Source organism: Bos grunniens, chromosome 2, assembly GCF_055505025.1.
Source record: "Bos grunniens cultivar Pamir isolate PY7600 chromosome 2, Bosgru_T2T1.0, whole genome shotgun sequence".
NCBI lineage: Eukaryota > Metazoa > Chordata > Mammalia > Artiodactyla > Bovidae > Bos > Bos grunniens.
Window position 1 is genome coordinate 129,149,506 of NC_141166.1, and position 14,377 is coordinate 129,163,882.

General features: G+C 34.0%; 1 protein-coding gene across 7 annotated transcripts in view; it reads left to right on the forward strand.

The window, feature by feature from the left end:
• The window catches only part of GULP1 (GULP PTB domain containing engulfment adaptor 1), a 330,379-nt gene extending 318,633 nt beyond the window's left edge, over positions 1-11,746 (forward strand). For all 7 annotated transcript variants that reach the window (XM_086371504.1, XM_086371455.1, XM_086371463.1 and 4 more), the window contains 2 exons: positions 2,273-2,367; positions 9,785-11,746. In XM_086371504.1, the coding sequence (XP_086227630.1) occupies positions 2,273-2,367; positions 9,785-9,856 (167 nt within the window). In that variant the 3' untranslated portion in view covers positions 9,857-11,746. The remainder of the gene's footprint in view (positions 1-2,272; positions 2,368-9,784) is intronic.
• Positions 11,747-14,377: the final 2,631 nt, after the last annotated feature.

Below are 14,377 nucleotides of genomic sequence, written 5' to 3' on the forward strand. Positions count from 1 at the left end.
ATCCACTGGATCATAGAAAAAGTGAGAAAATTCCAGAAATACATCTACTTCTGCTTTACTGACTATTCTAAAGCCTTTGACTGTGTGGATCACAAGAAAATGTGGAAAATTCTTAAATAAATGGGATTAACAGACCACCTTACCTGCCTCCTGAGAAATCTATATGCAGGTCAAGAAGACATGGAACAGTGGACTGGTTCCAAATTGGAAAAGGAGTGTGTCAAGGCTGTATATTGTCACCTTGCTTAAAGTTTATTCATGAGAAATGCTGGAATGGATAAGGCACAAATTGAAATCAAGATTGCTAGGAGAAATATCCATAACCTCAGATATGCAGGTGACACCACCCTTATGGCAGAAAGTGAAGAGGAATGAAAGAGCCTGTTGGTGAAAGTGAAAGAAGAGGGTTTTAAAAGCTGGGTTAAAACTCAACATTCAAAAAACGAAGATCATGGCATATGGCAAATAGATGGGCAAACAATTGAAACAGTGACAAACTTTATTTTCTTGGGTTCCAAAATCAATGCAAATGGTGACTGTAGCCATGAAATTAAAAGATGCTTGCTCCTTGGAAGAAAAGCTATGAGAAACCTAGACGGCATATTAAAAAGCAGAGACATTAATTTACCAACAAAGGTCCATCTAGTCAAGGCTATGGTTTTTCCAGTAGTCATGTATGGATGTGACAGTTGGACCATAAAGAAAGCTGAGTGCCAAAGAATTGATGCTTTTGAACTGTGCTGTTGGAGAAGACTCTTGAGAGTCCCTTGGACTGCAAGGAGATCAAACCAGTCAATCCTGAAGGAAATCAGTCCTGAATATTCATTGGAAGGACTGATGCTGAAGCTGAAGCTCCAATACTTTTGGACACCTGATATGAAGAAGTGATTCTTTAGAAAAAACCCTGATGCTGGGAAGGATTGAAGGCAGGAAGAGAAGGGGAGGACAGAGGATGAGATGGTTGGATAGTGTCACTGACTTGATGGACCTGAGTTTGAGCAAGCTCCAGGAGTTGGTGATGGACAGGGAAGCCTGGCATACTGCAGTCAATGGGGTCACAAAGAGTCAGACACAACTGGACAACTGAACTGAAAAGTGAAAATCTTGCTACATTATAAATTTTATTGCCTATAGACAGTTTAATTTTTTGTCATTTAAGACTGGCTTTGAATGTATTCAGAGGAAAGAAATTTCTTTAAAAACTTTGGCATATAATAAGCCATAGAATATATAAAACTCCCTGTCTATATGTTTTGAAGTATGCATTGCAATGTATACTTTAAAATATATGCACAGGGATCTTTTTGATATTCTATTACTCTTGTGGATTTTGTTTTTTTTTTTTTTGGCCATGTGGCATGTGGGATCTTAGTTACTCTACCAGGAGTTGAGCCCATTCCCCCTTCATTGGAAGCACGGAGTCTTAACCACTGGGCAGCCAGAAAGTCCCCATTACTGCAATTTTTTAAAAAAATATTTGTGTGGGGAATAGGAGACATTTTTAGAGAAATAGTCTCATTGTGGTTACCTAGGAAGGTGATGTGATTTCATGCTACACAAGGTATTGTTCCTTAATTTTTTTTTTTTTCCTGGCTAAAGGGTGACATTAAAGTGCATGAACTATGAGTTAAGCTACTTACTAATCTACCAGGTCCTACATATTGTGTCACTATTGTGTTTCAGGGTCATCAATAAATGGAATAGGGAAGTTTCAGTGAATAATACATCAATTTCAGTACATTTAAATTGCTTCAAAAGGAATAAAAATGTAAAAGAAAATAAATTGCTTCGGTAAAATATAGGCATTGAAATATACTAATTATCAAACATTTAGTGATTTTGCTATTTCTTACTTAAAGGCTTAAAAACCTCTCTGAATAATAGTCCTTTGCCACCAGATAGTTTTTAAATCATCATAAAAATGGATTTTTGCTTCCTTTTGGTCTTTAACTACTGTGGATAGAGGCTCATTTGGTTATGCAGGTTTTTCTTGATTTAATCTTGCTTCGAAACTTAGGACTTCCCTGGTGGCTCAGCTGGTAAAGAATCTGCCTGCAGTGGGGGAGACCTGGCTTTGATCTCTGTTGTGGGAAAATCCCATGGAGGAGGGCTATGCAACCCACTCCAGTATTCTTGCCTGGAGAACTCCATGGGCAGAGGAGCCTGGCGGGCTGCAGTCCATGTGGTCACAAAGAGTTGGACATGACTGAACTTAACTTACTTCAACTCACTCCTTATTATTTCATTCACTATATTATTTTCTTCCCTTTAGAGCGGGACCTGTTTGGAGCAGAACCTTTTGACCCATTTAACTGTGGAGCAGGGGACTTCCCGCCAGACATTCAATCAAAATTAGATGAGATGCAGGTGATTATTTTAACAGATTGGCCCATAATCTTTTTTTCTTTTTTCTGTGGTTCCTAGAAAATGTTATGTACTATAGTTACCCTTCCCTTGAACTATTATCAACTTACTTAAAATAATTGCTTTAAAATAACAATATACATTTCACTCTAAAAATACTCAGATGCTAAAGATAAGGTTTTGTTGTGTTTTTTTCTTAATGGTGCAATTTACAGTGTCAATAAGGTGGTGCATCTTTTTGATACAAAATTGCATGAATTCTTCATGAGTTCATTATTCAAAATCCAAAAATTAAAAGGTCATTGCATTAGATTTATAAGATTTGATCTCAGTCTTTTAAAACAATCATGAATTTCAAAATTGTGAATGGGTGAATGAAGGAAAAGCTTTGTAAGAGTGAAATCATTCTTTTAAAGGAATCATTGTAAAAGAGGTCAACTGTATGGTTATGGATGGAAACTAAACTTTTGGGCACACTGTAGTATATACAGAAGTTGCAATGTAATGTTGCACACATAAAATTTATATAATGTTATAAACCATGTACCACAATTAACTAAAAAAGATAGCTAACTAAGCTGATAGCTAAAACCAAGAATTCCAAAGAAGTGGGGGTGGGGATGTAGAAAAAGAAGGAAGCATTGTGGGCTCTTCTGGGCTCTTACTGAAGCAGCGGACACCAAATGACCACTTGTTGAGGAATGTAGTCCAGCTGCATTTTCATTTCTTTCTTTCCCTTGTATTTTTCAATTCTGAGTTGTTCTGAAAGTTTGAAGATATTTTGTGTAGTGGGCCATGATTAATAATTAGCATTATAAGTACTATAATAAGATCTTCTCTTTATATTTCCTTATATATCTTGATGAAGTTTTTATGTCCTATTTTTCACCAAAAAGACAATATATATGTGGTAGATTGCAGTCAGAGATCAGCTCATTATATCAATCAGCTTATATGAAGCTGACTGAAAAGATGTGATAAAGAGAAGATGTGATAAATTTACTTATTCGGCCTGGACAATATACTCACTCTTCTATGCTTTGTTTCCTGGAAAAAAAATTAAGGGGTGGATTATGATCTTCTAACACTGATAAAAACACTACTTCTTAGAAAGATCATAAAAATCCTTTCACTGATTTTGGACTGAAGGTATGAAGCAGTTTTTTAAGTATTATGTGATCTTCCTTATTATTCCAGATGTAATTATTCCAGGTGTAATAATACCTCTCTATCTTAAAAGTTGGATTGTTTAACATATCTTGAGATTTTTTAAGAATATGTTAAAAAAAAAATTTCTCAAGTTGAATGATTTATAATTCCCTTTTGCATAAAAAATTATTTTAAATCCTTAATACTGACTTAAACTTTTATTATAACATTTCATAAATACTTACAAAAAGTTGAAAAGCATTTTATCCTTCTAGATCTTATATAACTGTTAATTCAAAACATCAATTAAAAGCAAAATTATAACACCTAATAAAATTCTAATTACAAACTTTAATATAATAGCATGGATTATTTTACTTGGCTGAAGCTAAAACCATCAATATCAAACTTCTGTTGATATCAGCATGTATCTTATTTGATGACACAGTTTTTGCACATCTTTTCTATAGTTCAAATACTAAGAGACTTCATGCAAATAGTGCATGATTATTTAGTGATAATGCTTTATTTATTTCATATGTAAATAATTTACCTTTTCATTAATTTTATCAATTACGCTTATTCTACCTCGGTGCTAATGTTCTTGTAGGAACAGACAAAAACATGGACAGTGATATGGTAGTATTTGTTCTCAAAGGTTATAAAAACCACAAATAATTACTACTATTTTTTTTTAGATTTTCACACAACAAACGTTTTCTATAGATATTTGAAGATAAGCCTATATCTCCAGATTTTTGTAGAAACTTAGTTTGAGAAACAACGTATTGGAATGATTTAACATGTGTTAGATAAATAATGTTACACTGTGGTATTTTTGCTTTTGTTTTTGTTATTTCCTAATGTCTTTTTCATTCTTTTCTGCTTTCATGGTTGGTAGCGCCAGAGATGGTTGGTATATCATTTTCATATTTTAAACAAGTTATGGCTTCTTGAAGTTAAACCTTAATATTTGCATGCTTTATTTAATAAATACTCAAATAGCAGTTCACATGGATATGTCTGATTATTATTTAAAGAGGTTTATACTCATATTTTGAAGTTTTTTTCAATGAATAAGTCACTATGGCATTGTCCATCTCATTGTTTGTCTGTTTCTTTTAATCCATGATTTATTTGCAAGTTTAACTAAAGTAATATCATATTTTATCTAAAATCTATGACAGCTTTCATTATTAATCTTGTTAGCCTGATTAACTGAATGCACACATTTAGTTACTATTTTTATCTTTACATATAATGTAAAAACTTAATACAGTATAGGTGCTAATGGTAAACAATCCTCCTGCAATGCCAGGAGACATAATGGGCTTCAGGTTCAATCCCTGGGTCAGGAAGGTTCCCCAGAGAAGGGCCTGGCAACCACTGCGGTATTCTCACCTGCAGAATCCCATGGACAGAGGAGCCTCACGGTCTACAGTCCATAGCGTCGCAAACAGTCAGCACAACTGAAGCGACTTAGCATGCATGCATATAAATTATATTGAGTTAAGCTTACTGAAATTTTGGATTTTACTGTTTTATTTACAGAGGAAATCGAAAAAACATCTCATGAATGCAAGAATTTAAGCAGAACTATTAAGCCATATTTTTTATAAATTGTTAGAAAATTAGATATTTCTTTAAAATCAATTATGTGGGTATCTGATTTGACATAATTTACATTTCTCATTACCTGTCACTGGCAGGCAAATTAGTGTAATAGTATTGATATTCCAGAAGTGTACCTTATTCATTATAATAATTTAACATGTTAAAAAAGAACCATGGTAAGTCAATGAAAGATGAATGAATTTTGCATTAAATGATGCTAATTCAAGTGGTTAATAATTCGCAAGATCAGTGTATAGCTGAAATATACAACAAATATTCAGATAAATTTTGGAAGCCTTGGATAGTTTAAAATATTTGAAATACAATTACATACTTATCAGACTTTTGAATTATAAAGAAATCTTTATAAGGAAAAGATGTACATGCAGTCTCTTGTAGAAAACCTTCTATACTTCTTTTAATTTTGTTTTAAAAAGTATAACCATATTGTGTATATATAATTAAAATAAGTAGACAAATGATAGGGAAACTAAATAATCAACAGATGAAAAGGCAGTTGCTCACAAAGGACCACAAATGGCTAGTACTTGTAGACACGTTAAATCTAATCAAAGAAAACATGCAAATCAACTACTATAAACGCTACTTTAGTTCAGCAAATTAAGCATTTTATTTTTTACTAATATGAGTACAAATCAAAGTGTGATGAAACAGGCACTCTAAATCATTGCAGGGTCAAGATCAGTGCATAGCATCGCTCGAGCAGGAATTTGTTGCTAATACGTGTATTTCTATGTGGTATCAAAAACTTTAATGCAATCTATCCTGAAGAGAAAATAACTATGAATATGGAAACTCTCTATGTATAGAAACATCCAGTCAACCGTATTTAAAATTATAAAATTCAGGAAACATCATATTAAAATTAATAAAACATCATAAAATCATCAAATTAGTTTTACACGGACTCAAAGAAATTTGTTCTAAGATTAAAAAAATAGAATACAGAAATTTATATATAATGTATGTAATACATCAAATAAATGTTATATATAATATATAGTATATTATTAAATTATTTTTTAAATTTATAGTTAGAGAAAAGGGAGATTCAAAGGACATACTTCAACATGTTAATTGTTACATATGAGTGTTTTTTTTTTCTTGATATACTTTTCTATTTCAAAGTAAGAAAATACAATTGGGGAAAACATTTTATATAACATATATTATTAATAATATATTAATAATAAAATCATTATTTTGTGTGATATTAATTATAGTCTCCATTCCATCCCTACATAAATAAGCTTTATTTTCATTCAGAGGTTTAAAATTCAAGAGGATATGGAACTTTAGAAGGACTGAGCATTTGTTAAATCATGACTTAGTAAATGAGACCTAGAGAGGAAGGGTCAGAAAATGTGTGGGAAATTTTATTTTAGGAGGAAAGAAACCATGCAGCCATGTGACAATGTGTCTGTCAAAAGAGATAATTAAGTTAATGTAAAAGGAATCCAAAAGGATCCTTATAAAAACTTGGAGATATTCTTATAATTAATATACAAATATTTTTTGCTGCTGTTGAAATAATGATCAACTCCTATCTTACTTTGATTACTATTCTGCTTTTCCTATAGTAATAGCACACTGATAAATTATATTTTCAGGGTAATTAAAGAGATAGTGGTTTAATTTCAGAATGAACTGATAACATTTTAAAAACAATGATATCAAATCTTTGCGAAGATAATACATACCCACAGTACTTGTCTATCTATCTAATAATATTCCAGAAGATGATATAGTACATAGATCCTCAGATATCCAAATACAATATTTTAAAAAGAAGTTTATTTACAGTATTTTCAGTTTAAAGTATTGACTTTTCTAACCATTTGGCAGCTGTTTAAAAAATATGCATACAGTTGGCAAAATATTTCTGCTTGTGACAAAATAGGCTTTTAAATATATGGTAAGTACTCTGACTTTTACTTAACTAAATAGAATTTGTATTTCAAATAATGAGAAGTAGTTTTGAAAAACCATTAAAGTGATGGTATTGCCATGTGGACTTTTTGCGGTAGACATAATGAAGAGCATTCTCAAAACACTAATAGCGAAAAAGGTGCAGCTTGCATTTTGTAATGATTCTTTTCCTCTATATGATACTGTTTGCATTGAACTTATAATTAAAGTACATTAGACACCAATTCTATTTGAAGGTAACTCAAATTTCTCAAATTCATTTGAGGAAATGCAAATGAATATGCATTTGGCTGTCATCTAATTAAATGAAAGACAAAGCACGACAGAGGGCAGAAGCCCTCTCTTTGAAAGAGATTTTCTTTTCCTCAGGAACAGACTGCTGTCTACATTTCATGGGCAAAGATGGGTATGGGAGAGATAGTAAGGCCAGAGATGGTCCATCATTCAATTACTTTGTGCAGAAAAGAAGAGAGCTTTGAGAAGAGAAGGACAAAATCCTTTGCCACTGAATTTTTACTAAAACTCTTTGAAAAAAAATTTTCACGCAATTGGGTCCTTGCTATTAATAAATTAAAGGCAGTTTAACTTCCAGAAGCATTTAAAACATGCTATGAAAAACTGTTAGCCTCTCAGTTATGTCCAACTCTTTGCAACCCCATGGACTGTAGACCACCAGACTCCTCTGTCCATTGGATTTCCCAGACAAGAATACTGGAATGGGTTGCTGTTTCCTTCTCCAGGGGATCTTCCTCACCCAGGGATCAAACCCTAGTCTCCCACATTGCAGCCACCAGGGAAGATGCTAAAACATGCTGGGGTGAGTGGGATTCAAATAATTTGCAAATGCAAGCAACTGCAGAACTAGTTGTTGAGCGCTCAATCATGTCTGACTCTTTTGAGATTCCATGGACTGTACCCTGCCAGACTCCTCTGTCCATGGTATTTCCCAGGCAAGAATACTGGAGTGGGTTGCCATTTCCTTCTCCAGGTGTTACCAAGTCCAAGCTTGCTCTCCTGCCGTACAATAGGCCAATGAATCCAAGAGACAGGTGTTGAGGCAAGGAAGAGACTTTAATCGGGGAGCTGGCAGACCGAGAACATGGAAGGCTCTGCCTCAAAATAACCATCTTCTTGGGGTCTGGATGCCAGGTTCTTTTATAGATCAGAGAAAAAGAATCAATGAGGAATTAAAATCAAAAGGCAGAATAGAGAGAGAGATGCAGTGGGAAGTAAAGTGAAAGGGTCTTCAGTCTTGCAAAGCATCTCCAGGGGAATGCCCAGCCTTCAGAAGGGGTATGTTAATCTCTTCTATTCACAGGTGGGCAGGACAAGTGTCTCTCCATGAGCTAAACAAAGGCACTTTAGTTTACCATCAAGCAGAGGGGCAGGGTCCGCCAGGCAAGCCATTTAGTATAATTATAATAATGAAAGCAAGTCAAAGAAACAGTTTCCAACATGGTGTCAGAACTGGCTTCTTCCCTGAAACACAGGAAATATTCCCAATGCAGAGATTGAAGCAGCATCTCCTGCATTGGCAGGTAGATTCTCTACCACTGAGTCACCAGGGAAGCTGCAGAGGAAGCTCTTTCCATGGCAAAGTGGTCTGCAATCCATTGCCACTATAGGATCCCCTACATAGGATACAGCATTGCAATTCCTAAATGCAATGCAGTTTATTTTACCAGGCTCTGGGCAGTGAAAGGTGAACACCTTTCACTTAAAGAAAGGTGAAAACTATTAAAGAAAGAAAGAAAGATGAAAACTATTAAACTGTCATCAACTTGAGATCTAGCTATTGTGCTTATACTTAAATGAACACTGACCTTTAAAGTCAAGGAATCTTTTTAAACTATAGTAGAATGACATAAAGTAGACTTTACTGAAAAGAAACATTTAAGTCTTAAAATTAATTCCATTAGTTCTGTTTTCTTCTGTCTCTTATGGATGCTCAGTTCAGTTCAGTTGCTCAGTCGTGTCAGACTCTTTGTGACCCCATGGACTGCAGCAAGCCAGGCTTCCGTGTCCATCACCAACTCCCGGGGCCTACTCAAACTCATGTCCATAGAGTCAGTGATGCCATCCAGCCATCTCATCCTCTGTCATCCCCTTCTCCTCCCACCTTCAATCTTGCCCAGCATCAGGGTCTTTGCCAAGGAGTCAGTTCGCATCAGGTGGTCAAAGTGTTGGAGTTTCAGCTTCAACATCAGTCCTTACAATGAATATTCAAAAGGATTGATTTCCTTTAGGATGGACTGGTTGGATCTCCTTGCAGTCCAAGAGACTCTCAAGAGTCTTCTCCAACACCACAGTTCAAAAGTATCAATTCTTCAGCACTCAGCTTTCTTTATAGTCCAGCTCTCACATCATAGATGACCACTGGAAAAACCATAGCTTTGACTAGACAGACCTTTGTTGGCAGAGTAATGTCTCTGCTTTTTAATATGCTGTCTAGGTTGGTCATGTCTTTTTAATATGCTATCTAGCTAGCTTATGGATGCTAACCTCATGTATATTTTTAAAACATTTAAAATGTTAATGGATATAAAAGCACTTGATACAAATTTGACAAGTCAACATTTGACATATAATTATTTCTTTTTTGATCAAAGCATGAAGATTTCAACTTTTGTTCATAGTCTTTTTCATTTACAGATTTTTTTTTTCCTATGAGCATTTCCTATTTTAATGATTTTACTTTGTTTTACAGGAGGGGTTCAAAATGGGACTAACTCTTGAAGGCACAGTATTTTGTCTCGACCCTTTAGACAGCAGGTGCTGATGTAAAGAACAAGAGGTCCGGAATCTGTTAAAATTGTTTTGTATACGTATATATATATATATCAGTCATTATTACTTATGTCAGGTATTATAAATGTGCCAATATATTTTTGAGTCTCTTAACTTTTTGAGAATTATTTCAGTAAAATTTCCTGATGCATTCACTGTTGATCTGTAACATTTTGCTGTAAATTAAATCATACTTTTATGTTCCTTTCAGTTTGTAGAAGAATTTGTAATTGAAAGACAGATTATCCAAATATCTGCCTTTGTCTGAGTTCTAAATAATTAGCTTCTTCAAATTTATGTTCATTCTCTAGGCTGCTAGTTTATTATTAATTTCCCAAAAGCTATACATAAATGATACCTTTCAGAATCCTAAGAGATATACCAATGCCAAACTAAATATGTTCTATATTCAAACCAATAAACATGTTACCATTAATTATACAGATATCATTTTATGTATGAAATGTTGTTCATATTATTGGGAAAATGTAAACTTTGAATATAACACCACCATATCATTTTTAACAGGTAAAATAACAGAAATATAAATCCCAAGAATTAAACTAAATGTGTTTAGAGTTGTTATTACTAAGTTCAAGGTAATAATGTTAGCTATTATTATCAGCTATACTCTAAATATTTTATTTCATACATAAAGATTGTGAAAAAATGAAAGCTTGCTATTCACAAAGGACTTAAAATTTAGTTTCTATCAAGATAAGTTACATTACTAAACATCTAAATGTCATTTGATCTGATGTTTTCTCAAAATGATTTTGAATATATACTGTCTATAGTCGCAGCATCTATTACCCGTATTTACTTTACAAAATAAATTTTTTCTCACTGAATAAGACTATTCTTCTTATATTTCTCCCTTGATTAAAATATCTTCTCATCAAGGTTTATTTTGTGATAGCCCATTAATTCTGATAATTTAAAAATTCTGTAACATTTTATTTATGAATTATCAATATTATTTAGCAAATTTAATGTTTTTTCTATTAAAGTCAGGATCTCATTTTTTAAATGAATGGAATTACTGTTCAGTTTAGTCTTTTACCTGAACAATAACATTTTCTTGCACCTGACTCTTGTGCTGGTGAACTTCAGCTTTTTTAAAAAAAAATTGTTTCCTACATCTTCACCTGTTGTGTAACAGACTCTAATTTATACAGAGTGCAGCAAAAATTTACGGTCAAATATATAATTTGGTTCATCTCATTATAAGAAAAGTAAATTAAATTAATGAAAATGTGAGCTTAGATAGAAGGTAGATCTCAAAAATTTTTCTTTTCTTTTAGTCATGGGAATTTTCTTCATGTGCTAAAGGTACATTTTCACTAGGAACAGAAATCAAATATGCTTATGCAATATTATATTTGTATGTATCTTCATAATATTCTATGGTCTATATAAGCCTTCCTGTTTGTTTTCTGTTATCTGTTCATTTGTACCTTAATTAGAGGGTAGTATATGTTTCATAAAGAAGAGTCTTTATAATTTTGTTTGTCATATAGTATTTTGGAATTTGTATAATGAGGATGTTTAGAAGCCCTATCAATGGCTTTTTTTAACAGATAGAATTTGTATTTTTATTGTACTTTAAAAAGCTTTATGTAATAGGTATATATTTAGTGGCAATTTATTATCAATGGCAACACAATAGAGTACTTTGCACATTTAAAATAAGTTACTTTACCAATTTTTAAAAGTAATCAATCCTGCTACTGGCATGATTAAATAGTATATATAATTGGTCATTAATTATGAACATTTTATTTCACCAGTGCATTTTTATGAAGATCCAGTTTCAAATGGTATTTCTATGTAAACTCAATGATATGTTTGATTTTGCTGAGAATAAATGATTTTAAATAAATTGTATAATTTATATTTGTATATATTATAACTCATTAAATAATCTCTAATTCATTTAGAAACATTCTGAAGCTAATTTCATGCCAGATTTTCCTGGTTGTAAATTGGTGCCAAAAGAAAGACAGAAAGAGAAAGAAGGAAGCAGAAATTTCTTACAGCCCACACACATTCTAGCTTTATGGTCAAACATCATTCTGTTGTGAAAACAGGACACTTCATCCTGCTGGTGAGAGAGGTCATAGTTTGCTTCCTTTTACCAGAAGCATTTGGTATAATAACCGTATTATATAAATATCTCTTTTCAGAATGGAGAGCCTTTTTATCCTAGTAATACACGGGGTATGTTGGCTGATAGTCTTATAAAGGTGGACCTGATAATAGAATTTAAGTTGTGGCTAATTAGAATGTCATGAAGTTTTGAACCTATTTAAAAAGCAATGTTAAATATTTTAATGGTACACAAGACACATGCACAGCCTTTGCAAAACAATGAGCACTTTATCCATCTGTTCAATAAAATTCATTTATTCCTCCATGTGAATAACATGTATTAGGTGGGTAAGAAAACATTTGGTAAGTTTCTAGCAGACATTGTTAAACAGAAGATGACCAGATCCCTGCCTTCAGTTAGTTTATTGTCCTAAAGGAAAAGTAAGATATTTATATGAATTAGTAAATGAAAACATATATGTATTAAAGTACAGTGTGACACAAATATTACTGTTTAGCTATGCTTAAATTTGGGTTCCTAGTACTGGCCAGTCTCTATCATGTTAGAAATCCAGGGTCAGACTTATGAAGACAGGCCAGTGAGGATAATTTTCTTCATCTTTTCTCGTTATATTGTGTATTTGATTTTTTTAATTTTAGTCACATTATGGGACTTCACTTTCAGATAGAATTTCTGATAGATTTTGTGTTGTTGCATTTCTAAATACTGACTTCTATTTTTGCTCTTTTTGATGTTACTTAACATAACCATGAAAAAAACCTGGCTGTTAATAATTTTTCTGTTCCAGTGTTTCCATCTATAGTTCCAAATTCAATATTTATTCATGATTTTGGGTTTCGGCCTCTGTTAAATTACTTGAAGAATCTTGGACTCAGTTTTGACAACTAAATCCCAGACTCCACCCAAGCTACACTCTTTTTGGGCGGCTAACGCACTGTTGATATGGGTATGGCTAGGATGCCCTCAGCCACCTGTGACTCATGCAAGAAGCACCTAATTTAATTGTCTTCTGCTTCCTAGATAACCTCAGACAAATATCTCAAGAACTTCTCCCTCTAACACCCATCTCATAAATTTTACACAAAGTTACATACCTTTGTTCCATGTATTAACCTTATATTATTAAGGTCCGAATGTAATCCACTTATAAAATTCTGTCCCTCAAAAGACATTTCTCATCTGAAAAGGTATTCCTTTACTCTAGTGAGGAGACCACCTCTTAAAATAATTTATGGTCTATTTCTTTACTTTCAAGTTCAGTTCATTCAGTTGCTCTGTTTTTTCTGACTCTTTGCAACCCCATGAATCACAGCACGCCAGGCCTCCCTGTCTATCACCAACTCCCGGAGTCCACCTAAACAATGTCGGATTCGTGATCTCTGAAGAAGATTTAGCTTCAGGACCAGGGACCAGTCTTGATCACTCAAGAGTTTTGTGTAGCAGAGTTTTATTAAAGTGAAAAAGGGACTGAGAAAGCTTCTGACATAAACATCAGAAGGGGGCCGAGAGTGCCCCCCTTGCTAGTGTTAGCAAGGGTGTTATATACATTTTAATTAATTATTACAATAAATCAAAAGAATGTCTCAAGATTGTGAAAATTTTACCAGACCCACTCCCACAATTTACATTTTAGGATAACAGCATTCAAATTTAGCAATAGAAAGATCCTACCAGACGCACTCCCATAGTATCAGTTCAGTTCAGTCACTTAGTCATGTCCGACTCTTTGCGACCCCATGAATCACAGCACACCAGGCCTCCCTGTCCATCACCAACTCCCGGAGTTCACCCAGACTCACGTCCATCGAGTCAGTGATGCCATCCAGCCATCTCATCCTCTGTCGTCCCTTTTTCCTCCTGCCCCCAATCTCTCCCAGCATCAGGGTCTTTTGCAATGAGTCAACTTTTTGCATGAGGTGGCCAAAGTACTGGGGTTTCAGCTTTAGCATCATTCCTTCCAAAGAAATCCCAGGGCTGATTTCCTTCAGAATGGACTGGTTGGATCTCCTTGCAGTCCAAGGGACTCTCAAGAGTCTTCTCCAATACCACAGTTCAAAAGCATCAATTCTTCGGCGCTCAGCTTTCTTCACAGTATACAATCTAAAATATCAGGATTAGTCAGAATGTTTTCAGGAAGGAAAAACTGTCCTCAAGCAAGATACATTGTTGTTATATAAACACTAATACAGAGTTTAAACTGAGTTGTTTGGTGTGTAATCATCAGTTCTGGGGAGAAGGCAATGGCACCCCACTCCAGTACTCTTGCCTGGAAAAATCCCATGGACAGAGGAGCCTGGTAGGCTGCAGTCCATGGGGTCGCGAAGAGTCAGACACGATTGAGCAACTTCACTTTCACTTTCCACTTCCATGCATTGGAGAAGGAAATGGCAACCCACTCCA